This window comes from Labeo rohita, chromosome 3 (genome assembly GCF_022985175.1).
Source record: "Labeo rohita strain BAU-BD-2019 chromosome 3, IGBB_LRoh.1.0, whole genome shotgun sequence".
Classification (NCBI taxonomy): domain Eukaryota; kingdom Metazoa; phylum Chordata; class Actinopteri; order Cypriniformes; family Cyprinidae; genus Labeo; species Labeo rohita.
In genome coordinates this window covers 17,842,997-17,861,979 of record NC_066871.1, presented here as the reverse complement: position 1 = coordinate 17,861,979, position 18,983 = coordinate 17,842,997, and the positions used below count along the sequence as shown (strand labels likewise).

Below are 18,983 nucleotides of genomic sequence, written 5' to 3'. Positions count from 1 at the left end.
GATAAAACAAATGTTTATTTTAACATTTACATTTTTAAGTGATAATAATGATGTGACCCTCACTGTTTTTATCTGGAGTTCAGGATTTGTCTGGTTCAGGTGTAATAGGGTTTAAGTTTAGCATTCTTAGCTCTGTTTTTAACACAGATAAAGGTGTGAGATAGATTTGAGGAAGTGTCAATTTAATATAAGATGAAACATCTTGTTATTGTGCAGAGTATAAGCATGTGTGAAGCTGTTTGTTTAAACATAAAATTAATTATTTACATACTGTAGCATTTGTGACTATAAACTGCTAAGCAGTCATGATAGAAGGCAGAAAGCACACATTGCCAATGACAAGCCCTTAAATAGAAATTAGTAATTAAATAGCTTTCATAAATCTTAATAGTTATTGTCCAGTATACTTCTGTGTATTGTAATATTAACATTGACACCTGATCAACATCATCTACAAGATCATAGTCATCCTCAGTGTTCTCTTCATTCTGGTCATTTTGGAGTATATTGTAGTACGAAGTACATCGGAATTTTTTTTTAAATATGTTTAAGCAGGCAGACAAAATATAGGTGAAGCACATTACGTAAATCATTCTCACAGTATCCCCAATATTGTAATAATAAAATGATATAGATCATTGATTTATTTCACTATGCCTCTCTCAGACTCAACACTTAGCTTGTGAGAAGCGATGACTCAGTATTATTTTATGCTCCTACAGTTTCAGTGGTGCTTCTATAGTGAGATCAGTTTGCTTAGATGACGTTCTTCTTTCTAAATGATAACAGGAAGTTTTATGACTAATTTTAGAAATAATGCACTTGGCTTTAGTCTAACCTTTCAGCATTCTGCACACTAAAATGAACTTTAACATTTTTTTTTTTCAGTTTGCTCTAAACTTTTATTTGTGCACATAATTAATTCCTTGTCAGCTGACTTTGATCTTCTTTACACAAGTTGTTTTTTTTTTTCAAATGAGACTTGAAATCTCATCAAGGAGTTGCTATACTTTTTTTTTTCTCATCTGATTACAATTTGCAATGTTGCATTTTCTTAAATTCACCTGTGAATGGAGACATGCTTTCAGTATCAAAGGAGACAAGGATACAGAGCAACAGATTGACAGTGCTGCCAGTAGGTGTGTGCATTAAAGTGTGCTGTAGTCACATTTACCAATGAAGCATTGGTTTGTTCTTTACTCCCCAAAATAGATAACCGTGACTGCAGCGCTAAATGACATTGCAGTACAGAAAACAGCACCCTTGGGTGTCAGAGAGGAGGAAGATGGTGTCATTTAACAGGAAGATGTCATCATGACAAGACGTTGTCACACCCCTGTGGACTGTTTTTGTTGGTTTGCTCCCTCTTGTGCCCATATGTGCACCTGTTTGTGTATTATTAGCCACCCTTTATAAGCTGTTTGAGTTCAATACTTTGTGTCCGGTCTCGTCTATGTGCATGTGTTTTGCTGCCTTCCTGTAACGTCATTGTGGATTATATTAATGACTTTTGGATTTCGCCCTTATCCTTGTGCGAGTACGTTCATCCAACACGCTTGTGACATATGTGTTATATGGCCACTTTTTCATGCATTAAGTAATCTTTAACATATATTTTGCAGATGTATGTGTGCTATCTGGGGCCATTATCGCTGTTTGCTATGTTTCCATCTGAACAAATATTTCTTTACAGCTTTTTAAAAATGCTGGGTAGCTGGTGTTTCATATGCGTTTGGCCAATCAGCATACACTTATATCACTGGTAGTTCCTATAGAAATCTTTTAGACTCTAGTCTGAAGTAGGAGCTAATTTATTTTCCCTAAAGTAAATACATTCCTAGTTCCTGCTGGGTGAACATGCCAAAAGCGGGAACTTATGCCAATAGTTCTGGGAACTATGAAAAGGTTCCTCGGTGCAAAAGCTCCTGATCATGCCATAAATGTGTTTGTACCAGACTGTGACCACACAAATTAGTGTACTTCACACAGTGTATAATATTAATCAGTGGCAGTGCTATTCATTACCTATTTATTTATTTTGTGCATTTATTTTTGATTTCAGAGTGTGACATCTAAACACACAAACTATGCTGATGTGGTCAGACCCTGATAATATTTCAAATATTCAAAGAAACAAGAAAACCGCTGTCTTGGGGTCACCGACGAGTTCAACCCACTTCAAACACTTATGCCTAAATGTCTAAAACACAACTTAAGAACTGTTGCTGAACTAATTATAAATGATAAATCTGCTATACTAAATAAAATAGAAAATTAAAACACAAAAACAGCTCATGATTAAATTAGTAAATAATTTAGGAAAACAACTACAGGTGCATCTCAATAAATTAGAATGTCGTGGAAAAGTTCATTTATTTCAGTAATTCAACTTAAATTGTGAAACTCGTGTATTAAATAAATTCAGTGCACACAGACTGAAGTAGTTCAAGTCTTTAGTTCTTTTAATTGTGATGATTTTGGCTCACATTTAACAAAACCCCACCAATTCAATATCTCAACAAATTTCAATAATTTAATTGAATAAGACTAATTAAAAAAAAGCATTTTTAGTGAATTGTTGGCCTTCTGGAAAGTATGTTCATTTACTGTATATGTACTCAATACTTGGTAGGGGCTCCTTTTGCTTTAATTACTGCCTCAATTCAGCATGGCATGGAGGTGATCAGTCTGTGGCACTGCTGAGGTGGTGTGGAAGCCCAGGTTTTGACAGTGGCCTTCAGCTCATCTGCATTTTTTTGATCTCTTGTTTGTCATTTTCCTCTTGACAATAACCCATAGATTCTCTATAGGGTTCAGGTCTGGTGAGTTTGCTGGCCAGTCAAGCACACCAACACCATGGTCATTTAACCAACTTTTGCTGCTTTTGGCAGTGTGGGCAGGTACCAAATCCTGCTGGAAAATTAAATCAGCATCTTTAAAAAGCTGGTTAGCAGAAGGAAGCATGAAGTGCTCTAAAATTTCTTGGTAAACGGGTGCAGTGACTTTGGTTTTCAAAAAACACAGCGGACCAACACCAGCAGATGAAATTGCACCCCAAATCATCACAGACTGTGCAAACTTAACACTGGAGTTCAAGCAACTTGGGCTTCTCCACCCTTCCTCCAGACTCTAGGACCTTGGTTTCCAAATGAAATACAAAACTTGCTCTCATCTGAAAAAAGGACTTTGGACCACTGGGCAACAGTCCATTTCTTCTTCTCCTTAGCCCAGGTAAGATGCCTCTGACGTTGTCTGTGGTTCAAGCGTGGCTTAACAACAGGAATACTACAACTGTAGCCAAATTCCTTGACACGTCTGTGTGTGGTGGCTCTTGATGCCTTGACCCCAGCCTCAGTCCATTCCTTGTGAAGTTCACCCTAATTCTTGAATCGATTTTGCTTGACAAGCCTCTCAAGGCTGCAGTTCTCTCGGTTGGTTGTGCATCTTTTTCTTCCACACTTTTTTCTTCCACTCAACTTTCTGTTAACATGCTTGGATATAGCACTCTGTGAACAGCCAGCTTCTTTGGCAGTTAATGTTTATGACTTACACTACTTGTGAAGGGTGTCAATGATTGTCTTCTGGACAACTGTCAGATCAGCAGTCTTGCCCATGATTGTGTAGCCTAGTGAACCAAACTGAGAGACCATTTTGAAGGCTCAGGAAACCTTTGTTTTGAGTTGATTAGCTGATTGGCATATCACCATAGTCTAATTTGTTGAGAGAGTGAATTGGTGGGTTTTTTTTAAATGTGAGCCAAAATCATCACAATTAAAAGAACCAAAGACTTAAGCTACTTCAGTCTGTGTGCACTGAATTTATTTAATACACAAGTTTCACAATTTGAGTTGAATTACTGAAATAAATGAACTTTTCCACGACATTCTAATTTATTGAGATGCACCAGTATTAAATATGGTGATACCATTTAAATATGGTGTCTAATTGGCTTTGGTTCAAAAAGCTGCAGTACCTCCACATAGCAGACAGATGGCGCTGAAAAGCCCCATCTCTGTCTGCATCATCTATCTCCAGAGGCAGGAGTTGGTTGGCGAAAGATCTGTCAGTGAACCAAAGCTTGTGTTGTGCGTCTGTGTGCGGTTCAGTGTCAGACTATCTGAAAACACCATGGTGTCCTGATCTGGTGTGTAGCACCATATATATATATATATATATATATATATATATATATATTCGCAGAATCTGTGGGAAATGGGGAAGTGCTTATACTACATGCTCCTGTTGTTCTGTTCGAAAGCAGGACAGTAGGACTGCACGATTAATCAAAGGCGACTGTCATGCACATTTTTTCAGTGAAGCCAGTTGTGTAATCACTAGTAAATCTCCAGCAGGTGCTTTCAGATGGAGCAGCATTTAGAACACAGAGCTGTAGTTCAATGAAAAGCTACGTTATATTGCGTTCATTATGAGTTTGGAGTAAAAACATGTTACATGATCCTAAGGTGAATGGCTTTGACAGGATGCCAGTCGAGCGCTCCAACCACTCCCCCAACTTGATGGATCGACAAGTACAACATACAGTACTTTGCAAAAGTCTTAGGCCACTAGTATTTTCACCAGCTAAAAAATGGTTTAAAGTCAGTTATTTCTATCTTTTGCTGTAGTGTGTCAGTAGGAAACATCAGTTTACATTTCCAAACATTCTGTTTGCCATTAATTTTAATAATTTAGTGTTAGAATTTAATATCTAACTTGATTAACTGCCGAGATTCGATTTTAGTTGAGCGATGGAGCACAGAGTCAGGATCCTGGACCATTGAGATAACCACACACAAAAAGGTGTAATTCACTCAAAGGCATTTATTAAAGGAAGACACCAACATTTCATATGGTAAATATGAAGAAGTGAAATCAAACATCACACCCTTCAGGAAACAACAGTACATCATGTCCTATGAGTCTCTAGGCTAGACTTATGTCATGTCTACTTTCCAGGTTAGTATGAGAAGGGCACAGGAGGTCAGGATTGTTACAATCTCACATTTAGTGAGATTAGTCTGACAACAGCCAGTGCTCCACACAGACATCTGATCTCACCATCATCCAGTCTGTCTCTGGAATGACATGAAGAAACAGAATAACTGAAACAGACTAAATCCAGAAGAACTGTTTCAACATCTCCAAGATGTTTCAAGTAACCTACCTGCAAAGCTACCTGAAAAACTATGCACAATAAGTGCACATAGGGCAAAAGCTGCTTTAAACGCAAAGGATTTATTTTAGTTAATAGAAGTTCATTGATAAAGAAAATCTATTTATGACATTGTTTTTGACAGCATCCTCATTGTATGTGCCTAACTGCCTAAAATTTTTAACAGTAATGTAGCTTTGTAGGTATAGGTCTCTCAAAGCATCTTGGAGATGTTGCCACAGTTCTTCTGGATTTAGTCTGTCTCCGTTTTTGCTGTTTCTTAAGACAGACTGGATTGAATGATGGAGAGATCACATCTCTGTTTGCACAAGGAGTCTGACAACAGCCTGTGCTCCATACAAAAATCACTGGATTATTACAATTAATGGCAAAATGAATGTTTAGAAATGTGAACTGATATTTCCTACTGACACACTACAGCAAAAGACCAACTTCAACTGACTTTAAACCATTTTTTAGCTGATGAAAATACTAGTGGCCTAAGACTTTTGCACAGTACTGTATACGTTATAATTCACTGTTTCAGTGTTTTACAAAGCCTTGTTCTGCCCACCACTAGTATTTAAGTCTTTTTCGCATTTAAATAGCTTGTAAATGCCTGTGCGCTTTTTACTTATAAATACAGAAATCTAGAATAAATAAAAACAAACATTTGATCTTTATTTTGTATGGCCTCCTTTGGCCTTGATAAAAGCATGCATTCTTGCTAGCATCATTTTTATGCACTTTTCCGCAGTCTCAGTTGTTACTGACTTCCAAATAGTTTGTAGCTGTTCCCAAAGACTTGCTTTTGATTAAACCTTTGTGCAATCTATCTTTGAATCCATTCAGTCCCAACAATAATTGTATTTTAGCATTAGGAACACTACTGTGAATAATGATCTTTCACATACAGGTGGCTTAATCATTACAGAAGCAAAACAAAACAAAACAAAAAACAAAACTGGTAATCACCAATACTGAGTTTAGGGCAGCTGTGGCACAAACCTTACACTGAGTGGTGGTTTAATAAATTTGTTAAGCACAGTATATGTAATTGCAAACAAGACCATGCACTTTTTACATCTTTCTTTGAAGGCAGTAAATCATTCAAAAATTATTTTGTAAATTAAATAGAAGTGAATGAAAAATGAGCCGAGGACAACAATGACTCTAAAAAGACTATCCACGCTTTCTTTGTTCACCATAAAGTCTGAAGTGATTAACAGATTGGATTATTATTATACCTGTGACAGACGGATTCACTAGTTATAAAATGTTTCAATTTTATGCATATTGTCAGATTACACCTCCATGAGTCTGGTTCGCAAGTTATAAATAATTCATCAGAGTACACTGTAAAAAGGTGGTAACCTGATTTTGTACATCTTTTACTAAGTTTATGAATATGAACTAAATGTGATCAAGAAACAATCTGATATCCCTGAGACACAGTTGACTTGAATCACTCAATACACTAAACAAAATGTATCAGTTGGAAGATGTGCAGCAGGCTGTGATGAACACTCTAGTGCACAGAATGAATGCACTACATTAGAGTCACTCATATTTGTCACAGTAGATTTGCAAAAATATAATTATTTGTTGTCTCTCTGCTCATCACATTGTCAACTGAATTACTTAATTCAAATCAAGGCTGCCATATTTGATCTGTTTTAAGCCTCAATAATTGTTGTTTTTGGGTTCACTCAGTATTAATCACAACAGCTTTTATAAATGTTCATCAGATTTGTCTACCACACTTTACTCTGTAATAGTTACATTGACATAGTTCTCTTCAGATTTATCAGAGTCCACATTAATATAGTCCTGTTCAGATTTATCAGAGTCCACATTAATATAGTCCTGTTCAGATTTATCAGAGTCCACATTAATATAGTCCTGTTCAGATTGATCAGAGTCCACATTAATATAGTCCTGTTCAGATTGATCAGAGTCCACATTAATATAGTCCTGTTCAGATTTATCAGAGTCCACATTAATATAGTCCTGTTCAGATTTATCAGAGTCCACATTAATATAGTCCTGTTCAGATTTATCAGAGTCCACATTAATATAGTCCTGTTCAGATTGATCAGAGTCCACATTAATATAGTCCTGTTCAGATTTATCAGAGTCCACATTAATATAGTCCTGTTCAGAATCACCATGATCCATGTTTTCACCAAGTTCTACACTTTCATAATCAACCTCATCGTCTTTGTCGTCATTTTTGGTACTATGTGATGCAGCTTGACCTAGTGATATTGCATAGAGATGAAGGATAATTAAATGAAAATGTTTAAAAAAAAAAGAAAAAAAATGATAGTGACTTTGGGGAACATTATCTGAATTATTTTATAACATAAAGATTATTACCTTTTGTAAAAGCGCACTTCGAATGAGTTTCCTTGTTTCTTTGCTTTTGTCTTCTCTTCAGCAGGAGGATGATTATGAGGACAGACAATAAGAGCAGCACAGCTGACACTGCAGCACCAATGACAGGAAGCTGCGAGGCTGAGAGAAACACACGTGTTTGAGTTAAACTTTCATTACCAGAAGTTCAGCTTGTTTTTAGACTCTAACACACCAGTACCTGTGATAGTGATGAGCAGCAGTTCAGAGGCAGATGAACGGAAGGAGCGTGAGGAGACACTGACTTCATAAACACAACTGTATGTTCCCTCATGTGAATAATCTGCCTCAGGAAAGGAGAAGGAGGCAGAGTGACTGACAGCTGACTCACTCCTGGTGATGTTTGACCCTCTGAACAGGTGAAAAGAGCCTCCAGGATACTGAGATTCAGTGGAACAGATGATAGTGAAACTGTGACCCCTCGTGATCACTGGCCCCTGAGATCCCTTAACAAACCGTCCATCAGGAGCACTGTGGGAAATGCTGGGCTGCTGCAAGTTCACTAAAAAACAAGAAGAAAATATTTATATGGTTACAGAGGCTCAAACATTAAATTCAAACAGCTTAAAAGAAAAAGATTGGATTTGAGAACTATCAAAATATAAATAAATAAATATTGATAAATTATCAAGAGACGGTTCACTATATAACTATGTAACACGGCTCGAAATTAACTTCTTTACTTGGTAGCACTGGTGCTCCCAACTTCAAAAAGTTAGGAGCACCAAAAAAAATGTAGGAGCACCAAATGAATATTAAGGTTGTATTAAATACAACTACACAACCTATAGCCTACAGCCTAGATATGTTATGAAGCCTAATTTGCGCACATTAAACGTGGGGTATTAAAATTGCTTTTTGAATGCGCGCGGGCGTTTTACTTTCGGTTTCGTTTTAACGATGGCGATAAACTCTCGGTGGTGCTGAGCGTGCTTTCTACAATACAACACATTCATTTAACAAAACAATTTGAAAGTGGGGGTATTTTGAAAAGTGTGTCCCCAGTGGAAATTACGCCCCTGCGTGAGTGAAACTCTGAAGATGAGTTATCGTTTGATATGAATGTATGGCCGCGTTGTACAGTATATGGAGATGGAGGCGCCAGAATTGCGTCTGACAGAATGTGCGCTGTAGCACGAAATGTAGTATATTTCTTCAAAAGCAGATTGCAGATTTATTTGTCCACAATCAAAAATCGTCGTATCACACACCCCTAACTGCAATGTGGTTTACAAATCCGGAACAGAGGTTGGTTGAGAGAGAGAGAGAAAAAAAAACGGCCGGTTCCGAGTTTCAGTGGAGCGCAGTGTCAGTGACAGGGAGTGATTGACGGCTAATATCTAATTTCTGCATTAAAGTTAAGAATGTACAGATCGAGTTTAATTAGTTATGTAATGTTGGAGAAAACGGCGAAACTGTCGCTGTATCAGCTCACAGCAGTCTGGGCAGTAGTTAGGCTAGCGAATGTTTTGTAAAGAAATGAAAACAAGTCGCGCCACAACAGTTTCTCGCACTCGCACGAATGCTTCCAAACATATTTTGAGGTCGCGCAGATTAAATTTTGGGAGCATATGCGACCAAAACGGTCGCAATTTCGAGCCCTGTGTAACCCTGTCAGGTATCTAACATACCCTTTATTTGTAAGATACTCAAAAGGGTAGTTGCAGCACAAATTAACTCCTTTATTTCAAGAAAATTGTATAATGGAGGGGTGCTTCAGTGTTTTTTGAATTTACAGCAGTACCGAAACTGTCCTTATAAAAAAAAATAAAAATAAAAAATAAAAAACTGCCCTGGTATATTTTTATCTATTATTATTTTAATTGTACATGATGCCACTTGGGGACATCATTTGAGAAAATAATAAAATAATGTTTCTATTGTTATGCTGATGACAACCAAATAATGCTGCAGCTGAAAATTCACCTACTACCTGCCTTATGGCAGTAAATACAGTAGTCAGTAGCTTGAAGTGGATCAGAAAAGTTTTCCTAAGACTAGAACGGTTGTTGATTTGGTTTTAGAACAACTTTGATGAAAGGTTTTGATCCACTTTAAATGTTGACTGCTGTAATTGGTTGATCAATAGCTGTTCAATAACTTGGTTAAATTTACCCCAGCGGTTACAAATTTCTGTTACTTTGATTTAAAATCTCATATTAATAAGGTGATTAAATATATATACACACACACACATACATACACATTGTAAAAAAGTTTTCACCAGTTTCAACTTAAAAACTTTAAACAGTTTAGCAGCTGCCTTACAAAGTTAAATCAAGTCATTTCAACTTAAAAGTACACGTCATTTCAACTCACAAGTTAAATCAATTTAAAAGTACAAGTTTTGAAGTTGAAACTGGTGAAAACTTATATATAACTATATATATATAAAACTATTTCACAGCCTTTTTTTTTTTTTTAATTTAATTAATTAATTTATTTATTTATTTAATTTTATATACCTTTTTATTTAACCATACTATGACAGACAAGACCGGGGGAAAGAAAAAAAAAAGAAATAATAATAATAATAATAATAATAATAATAAATCTAACATTGTGATGAAAACTACGCAAAATGACAATTAAAATAAATAAATAAATAAATAAAATTATATGAAGCATAATTTAATTATTTAGTTTGTCTCACATCCCAGTAGATTACACTGAGAGAGTGGGGTTTATGATACTGGGTCCAGATACCTTTCGTGGTATTTTTGTGATTGCCAAGTTTCAGCTATAAAAGCAGGCAGCATCCGGTAGGTGACGCATGCTCGCACTCATTGGCTATGGTGGGTATCACATCAGAGGCAGCCCAATCAAGAGTTGTAAATATCAAGTATGTTTGATTATTTAACATTTGAGTTCGGCGACACTCCGTCTTGATCGGGAGCAGTTAAATAATCGTAATGATAGCACACAATCGGTCTTTGTCAGTCACGTGCGTTTATTATGTGTGACGTCACCGAGGCGCCATTTTGAAGGTATCGTCGCCTTGAGCAGTGAACTGAAAGTATACAGAGCCGTAAAGACCGTTTAAATCATCATACTGGAGAAACAGAAGCAAACAAAGTAGATATGGGACCGAGATAATCTCAGCAGAAGTTTTAGGAACCGTAACTTATATAATTTGTCATTAACAATTAACACTGACTGATCCATATTAACGTTACCTGACCGCAAAAAGTTGAGCGCTGCCGGTGTTCAACCTCGTTGGAAATATGACGTGCTCTCGTTTACGGTATAAAAACGTATATTATTTACTTACAAATACACTTATGTTCTGTTTTTGTCTACCATTAATTTGCACATTATCTTATACCATTAATACCATTAAACTTTACCCTGTTTGTTCAGGGTTGTTGTTCATTTGGCTGATAACAAGTGCTGATAAGGAGTCAATCAAAAACACATTTATGAAAATGTCATTATACATACTTTATTATAAATGCAACACTGTGTTATAAAATCAGCTTAAAAATGCAGATGTGACAAGCATGATGAACATCAACATACTGCTAAGTGGACACAGTGCAAGTACTACAAAGAAAGCTGAATAATAATAAAATGAAAATAAATAATAAAAATAATATTATTAATAATAATAATAATGTGATGATGATTTAATGCTTCTGCCAAACATTTCTGATGACACTTTCTACATGGATTCTTATAAGTGCTAGATGATCTGTTAAATAATTAATAGTTTATAGGTAGAACACTTTCTGGCACACACTTTTACACTGAATGGTTTCTCTGTGAAAATCTCAAAGCAGTCAATCATTGCTATACTGTGTCCAAAGGACACCACAAACTAATGAGGGATAATTTTGTGCCTGTAACAGTATAAAACAGTGTTTGTGCATGCAGATTCAATCTGAGGTGCATGAAGTTAACAGAAGTATTTAAAATGAAGTGAGAATTTCCCTTATGTCTGACATGAAAAGCAGACAGTTTTCTTCTGCACTGAAAAAAATGATTCTGACCCCTTGTAAATGTTACATGTTTTTATCTGGTTAATTTCACTGATTTTAATGTGTTATTTAATCCTACTTATTTTTTATTATTAATTTTCAAATTCACTGCCCTTGTTTAAAACAAGTTAATTTCATTCAATTAAAAGTAATTAGAAAAAAATAAGTTTAATTTAATTTCCATATACACTCAAAAAAATATTTCAGCCCTAAACTTAATTCAATTACATACATCAGTTCCATGCATTTAGATTACATAGTTTTAATTTAAACAAATCAATTAAACTTAATGTAATTCAAATACATCAGTCTTACGTAAATGAAACAGGTAAAGTTTATGTAACATTTCCCAGTGTTAAACAAACCCTGCTCAGTGTTCAAGTAGCATTGACACAGTGTTGGAGTTAAGGAGATCATTATGTCATGATTGACCAATAATGATGAACACCTGCTGTTTACAAGCAGAATCACAGAAGGAAAGAGAAACACAAGAATCAGACACAGCCAAAGATAAAATGAACTTTAATATAATAAATTTAATATACATTAAATCTCTGATTAAACAACTCCACAAACATTACAGTTTGGCTTGATTTCTGTCATATATCTACAAATATTATTTCAGAACATCTAAACAGAGGTTTAGATGTTTTATGTATATATATATATATATATATATATATATATATATATATTATGTTTCAATTGACCTCACCATCATGGCGATCAGGGTTTACTTTAGTTGGACTCTTGACTTTTGATTTTTTATTTATTTTTTGGCTGCTATAATTATGTGTATGAAGCACATCTATTACAGCAAAATAACAAAGCCAAAAAGAAGTCTGATTAGGTGTTTTTGGTTAATTTTTATTTGTGGGGAAATCACTAACATCCAGTGGCCTGATGCACTGATCTCATGCAGTGGTTAGTCTATTATTTTCATAATGTTTACAACAAGTGTATGAACTATTATGGATGTTTATCTTATACACTAAACCTTGAAATCTACGGTGTCCCTTTGACACACACAGACATCAAGAATCAGCATTTGAATCTCAACAATGGTGACATTCAACAGCTGCATGCTGGGTAACAGCAGATTATAAAACTCACCCATGACTCCCAGCATGCAGCTGTTGAATATCACCATTGTTGAGATTCATATGCTGATTCTTGATGTCTGTGTGTGTCTAAGCAATGCTGGAGATCTTAAAGTAGTAATAGTAAGAGTTCATACAACTATTGTAAATATCATGAAACTAAGAGGTAAACCATAGAACGATATCAGCAAATCAGACCACTGGATGATGATTACACCATCAATAATAATTAACCAAGAACATTTAATAAGGCCCTCCCCTTGTTTTTTTTTGGCGCTATAACAAATGTGCTCTGTAAACACAATTACAGCAACCAAAGAACAAAAAAATTATATTAAGAAAGTGAAGGCTCAAGAGCCCAACTAAAGTAAACCCTGTTCGCCATGATGGTGAGGTCAAATGAATTTTTTTTTTTTTTTTTAATAAAACATCTAAACCTCTGTTTAGATGTTCTCAAATAATATTTGTGGATATATGACAGAAATCAAGTCAAACTGTAATGTTGTTTGTGGAAAAGAGATTAATAAACTCAATGTATAAAATATAAGTACAACCAATTTATAAAATATAAGTAAACTCAACTTATAAAATATAAATTCTCTCAACTTAAAAAATATATCTGGATTTAGATAAATTTATTTCGTGCAACCCCTTGACGTAATAAAATTAAGTAAATTTAACAACATTTTTTTCAGTGTGGGTACACACAAGTTACATTCAGTTTGTGGCATCGAGTGGTGTCTTGTGAAGTCGACCATCTCCTCCAGCCTTCAATGTGTAGCTGACCATCTCAGCTGGCTGCAAGGGTTTTTTTTTGTTGTTGTTTTTTTTGTTTTTTTCTACAGTTTAGTCACACCAACCTATATGAAATACAGATATACATAAAAAATAAAAATATTAAAAATGTATTTTAGTTTGGTATTCAGTTAAGTATTTAGTTAGGAATTTCAGTAGTGAAATAAAATAAATCTCCACAGCCATGCATAAAACGATTGCGTGACATTGCATGGTACATGACGCGTTTCTGCTCCCTGGCTGTCTGTTTAGTGGTGCCCTGGCAACCCCTGGAAACCTGCTTTTCATTCTTAAGGTATTGTTTTCGTTATAATGTACTGATTCAAATTAGTTATCAATAATAATTATTTTACCACTACGCTGACATGCTCTGGCGTATAAACAGGCAGCATCTGTGGTGGGGGGACTGCGCCGGCACAACCATCAAACATATTTTTTAAAAGGAATCCGGCGCCAGGTTCCTGACCGCATCACTGTCTTTACTGGGTGCTTTTAGGGAACATTTGCATTTATCTACACACCTGTCATTACGCCGTATACCTGCACTACACCACTGAATAGCATTGATAACCCAAAACAACATGTGGATATAACGTTAGGTACTAAAGAAAATGGAAAATAAGCACATACTTAAAAAAAAAAATCGCTTACTTACCTTTATGAAAATGTCGAGGGCAAATATGATGATTTTGCGTATCACCGCTGCTACGCAGGCCATCCGACGCTTCTTGGTTATTTCCGCTGCATGTTGTCTTTCAAGTGGGAGACCTAAAATATCTTTCCTTGTGGTCAGTTTTTAACCTTTTCTATCGTGTAATTTACCATCGCTGACTTTAACGCAACAAAAATGTACAATTCTGAAGCAAATCAAAAGAACAATTCTGCAACTACAGAACACCTCGGCTTTGATACCTTACAAATGGCGGCGACACCCAAAATGCAATTAGATTCTCGTGAGTGTGACGTAACCTGACAAAGACCAATAGAGGATTTCTTAGACAAATTTTTTTTTTTGCAACAAGCCTTGATTGGGGCCACGCCACCAGTCGTTCAGGGGTGCAAATCTATGGAGATAAAATAATGCCATAAAGATTTGCATGTGAAGAGTACGTGTTGTGCAAGTGTACATAAGACTGTAAGCGTAAATTAAATTTGCATGCGCAAGAGAAGCTTTGTAAAAGTGTAAATCGCGTTTCAAGCGTAAGGAAAAACAGATTTGCAGCATTTTACTGTTACTCGTAAGTGTAAGTCATGTGTTGTGAAACTGCAGCTTCATGCTTTCGCAAAATAAATACGATCTGCATTCTTCCGACTTCCATTTCTCCGCGCTTACTCTTTTGGCACGTTCTTTTCGCTAAACTACGGTCAAAAGCACTGCAAGCCTGTGAACAGTGATTTGCACACGAAAACAACAGTTTGCAAAACAGATTGACTGCGTAGGACCAATATGTATGTGAAAAAACAGACTGTTGCAAATGTCTAAATGACTTGTGTATGTAGGACACAAAGTTGCCGAAATAATCCGATACGTACAGCTCCATCTTTCTTTTTTTCCGCGCTTACACTTTTGGCACGATTCTCTCACTCACTGAGTTTTGCAAGCGTGAGGGGGAGGGCGGGGCCACCACTTTCTGTAGCCAATCAAATCAGACTCTCGCGGACTCCATTTACTCTTATCTGATTGGTTCAATAAACACATCACACGCCAAAACATTTATCTTTATTTAGTTTTCGCTGTCGCTCGCTTCCAGTGGAATGGTACTTTTAATGTACATGTACATTAAAATAAATAAATAAACAACAACTTAATTAAAACATGATACTTTATAAGTTGTGTACCATTAGACTAGACTATGTGTTCATCCTGAATTGTTAGCTGGTGTTAACATTATTGGATTGGTTTGGCTTTACATTGAAATGCATATATCATATAATATAGCCTAATATATAGCTGATGTTAAACATTACGTGACAATGCTCAACAATAGTATCAGAGTGCTATACTTTTGATAAAACCTTTTACTATAACAATAAAGCTACATAAATCTGAATTTGACGATTTTCCAGACCATGTCTCTGTTTATTGTATTTAACACTCAATTGTAAAAACAATTGTAAAATCCCCTTAAATTATAACATGTTAAAGTGAAAAAAATATGTTATATTCACAATATTGAACCAAATTTTAGTTAAAAAATTTGAGTCGTCCCTGATCAGTAGACAGGTGAAATTATGCATGTTATTATAAATGACAAATTATGCTGCTAGTACAGATACTAGGCCATGTTTAACACTAGCACCGCCAGGGGTCGCTGTATACCTAAAAACCTCCAGCGGGTAAATTCTACCCAAGCACGACTACCGTTTGTATAGGCCTAAAGAACATTTTATTTCAGTGTATTATGCCACTGTTTTCATAAAGAAACATCTAAATATGAGATCACAGTCAGATGAGCCGTCAGATGCTGACTAATGGCATTTAGTGATTCTATGCTCTTCAGCATCCATAAATCACCTTCTTTTACTAATTTTGACTTTATTTTTGAATCTCAACTGCTAATTCAGTGAGTAAAAGGCGCTGCCTAGCAATCTAGTTACAATTAATACATAAGTAGCAAGATAATGACAGCACGAAAATATAGGCACAATATAAATGCCACGTTTTTGATCTTTTTCTTTTCTAAACCATTTTTAGAGGATTGTAAATTACACCATTTTAGTAAAAGTCAGTGACTGGGAGACTTTAATGCTTTATTCAAAGTCTGTTATGTAGGCTACATTTAAAAAACAGCCACGGGTAAAATATACCCCGTGGCAGTTTTAGTATTAGGTATCATCGAAATTACAATATTACAGTAAACTATCATATATTGCCTGTTGAGGACGATGACGACACAGCTCGAATTTCAGAATGAACACACAGCCTGGTACACAACTTATATCGTGTTTTTATTTTATTTTATTTTTAATGTATGTCTACATTAAAAGTACCATTCCACTGGAAGCGAGCGACAGCGAAAACTAAATGAAGATAAATATTTTGGCGTGTGATGTGTTTATTGAACCAATCAGATAAGAGTAAATGGAGTCCGCGAGAGTCTGATTTGATTGGCTACAGAAAGTGGTGGCCCCGCCCTCCCCCTCACGCTTGCAAAACTCAGTGAGTGAGAGAATCGTGCCAAAAGTGTAAGCGCGGAAAGAAGAAAGAAGGAGCTGTACGTATCGGATTATTTCGGCAACTTTGTGTCCTACATACACAACAAGTCATTTAGACATTTGCAACAGTCTGTTTTTTCACATACATATTGGTCCTACGCAGTCAATCTGTTTTGCAAACTGTTGTTTTCGTGTGCAAATCACTGTTCACAGACTTGCAGTGCTTTTGACCGTAGTTTAGCGAAAAGAACGTGCCAAAAGTGTAAGCGCGGAGAAATGGAAGTCGGAAGAATGCAGATCGTATTTATTTTGCGAAAGCATAAAGCTGCAGTTTCACAACACATGACTTACACTTACGAGTAACAGTAAAATGCTGCAAATCTTTTTTTCTTACGCTTGAAACGCGATTTACCCTTTTACAAAGCTTCTCTTGCGCATGCAAATTTAATTTACGCTTACAGTCTTATGTACACTTGCACAACACGTACTCTTCACACGCAAATCTTTATGGCATTATTTTATCTCCATACAAATCGGGCTTAAAATCTTCTACTGTGTAGCCAGCCTCAGACATAGATAAAATTGATTTGAGCTTCATATATAAATTACAATATTGAAAAAATATGCATTAATTCATGCTTGACTAATGCAGAGATAATCATGAGTTAATATTTAACTCATGAAGAACTAAACCATTTATTAATAATTAGGTCATCAGCAACAAATGAACATTCTATGATTCATAGATTAAGTAATCAATAAATTGTTATTAGTTAAATGTGTCATAATGTATTAATTCCCTAATAACTTATTTTATTAACTAATAATGTAAATTCATGTGTTAATTACCACAATGGGCAGAAGCCACGCATTTCATCTTCCAGTTGTCTGCTTTAATTAATCATTAGCTAATGATTTGCAAAGATATCATTATGTTATGACTTTACTTGTTGAGGCACAGAACTATTAACTAATTGTTAAGTAATATGTCATTGTGGTTATGGATTCAGAATTAGTTAGTTAGTCATGTGCCTCAACAAGTAAAGTTAATTAAAGCAGACAACTGGAAGTTGAAATGCATGGCTCCAACTCGTTGAGGCACGTGACTAACTAACTAATTCTATATCCATAACCATAATGACATATTACTTAACAATTAGTTAATAGTTTGGTGAATCAACAAGTAAAGTCACAACATAATGATACATTTGCAAATCATTAGCTAATGAGTATTTAAAGCAGACAACTGGAAGTTGATGTACATAGCTTTGACCACTGAGATAATTAACATATGAATTTACATCATTAGTTAATAAAATAAGTTATTAGGGAACTAATACATTTTGACACATTTAACTAATAACAATTTATTGATTACTTAATCTATGAATCATATAGAATGTTCATTAGTCGCTGATGTAGTAATCATTAATAAATGGTTTAGTTCTTCATGAATTATACATTAACTCATGATTATGTATTATGTTTATGGTCAAGTGCTCTATGTTGTTTTCTTTATCTTTGATGTGTTTTATTGGTAACACTTTATAATAACGTTCAGTTGTAAGTCATTTATAAGCAATTAGTTAATGATGAAATAATCATTTACAAAACATTTATAAAAGATTACTAAGTGATATGCTAACAATTTGTGTATGTTTTGTTAATTCATTTACAAGTAATTTACAAGTAATTAGTTAATAATTAACTAATCATTTACAAAACATGGCTATGCATTCATAAATTATTAATAAGTGATATGTTAGTATTTTTATCTATGCTTTGTAGCATTAAGTTATAAATCATTTACAAGTGATTAGATAATGATGAACTAATAATTTACAAAACATGACTATACGTTTACAAATGATTAAGTAATATGCTAACGATTTACAAATCTGTCATAAGTTATCTTTAAAAAATAGCATATCATGAAATAATCAAACAGATCCTTAGTCAATGGTTAATAAGATAATAGTTAATATATTATTAATCAATTATAAATAATTGAAATGTCAATCATTGAAATGTTTACCCTCCATTGAAGATCACATCATGAATAAATCATTTACAAATCTTTCTGCATCCCCTAATCTAAAGTGTAAACAATTCATCAGTTGTCAATGTTTTACTCATCATTCGTAGATCTTTCCCCACCAGTGTGTTTACCCACACAACCTGTAACTTTTGTAAAGTTTGTAAGTTTGTAAAACATTTACAACTGATGAATAGTTTACACTTTAGATTAGGGGATGCAGAAAGATTTGTAAATGATTTATTCATGTGTTTACACAACAGGTTTTGAATATTTGTTGTGTGTACTGCAATGTAAGGGCTGACTGGTGAGGGTAAAGATGGTAAACACATGGAGTATTTTAGCGCTGTGCA

General features: G+C 35.0%; 1 protein-coding gene across 1 annotated transcript in view; it reads right to left on the bottom strand.

Annotated features, from left to right (window-relative positions):
* Positions 1–6,916: 6,916 nt before the first annotated feature.
* Positions 6,917–18,983, bottom strand: part of LOC127158803 (uncharacterized) — a 38,465-nt gene continuing 26,398 nt past the window's right edge. The window contains exons 5-7 of the mRNA XM_051101806.1: positions 7,749–8,069; positions 7,532–7,669; positions 6,917–7,410 (exon numbers count right to left, since the gene is read on the bottom strand). Of these exons, the coding sequence (XP_050957763.1) occupies positions 6,917–7,410; positions 7,532–7,669; positions 7,749–8,069 (953 nt within the window). The remainder of the gene's footprint in view (positions 7,411–7,531; positions 7,670–7,748; positions 8,070–18,983) is intronic.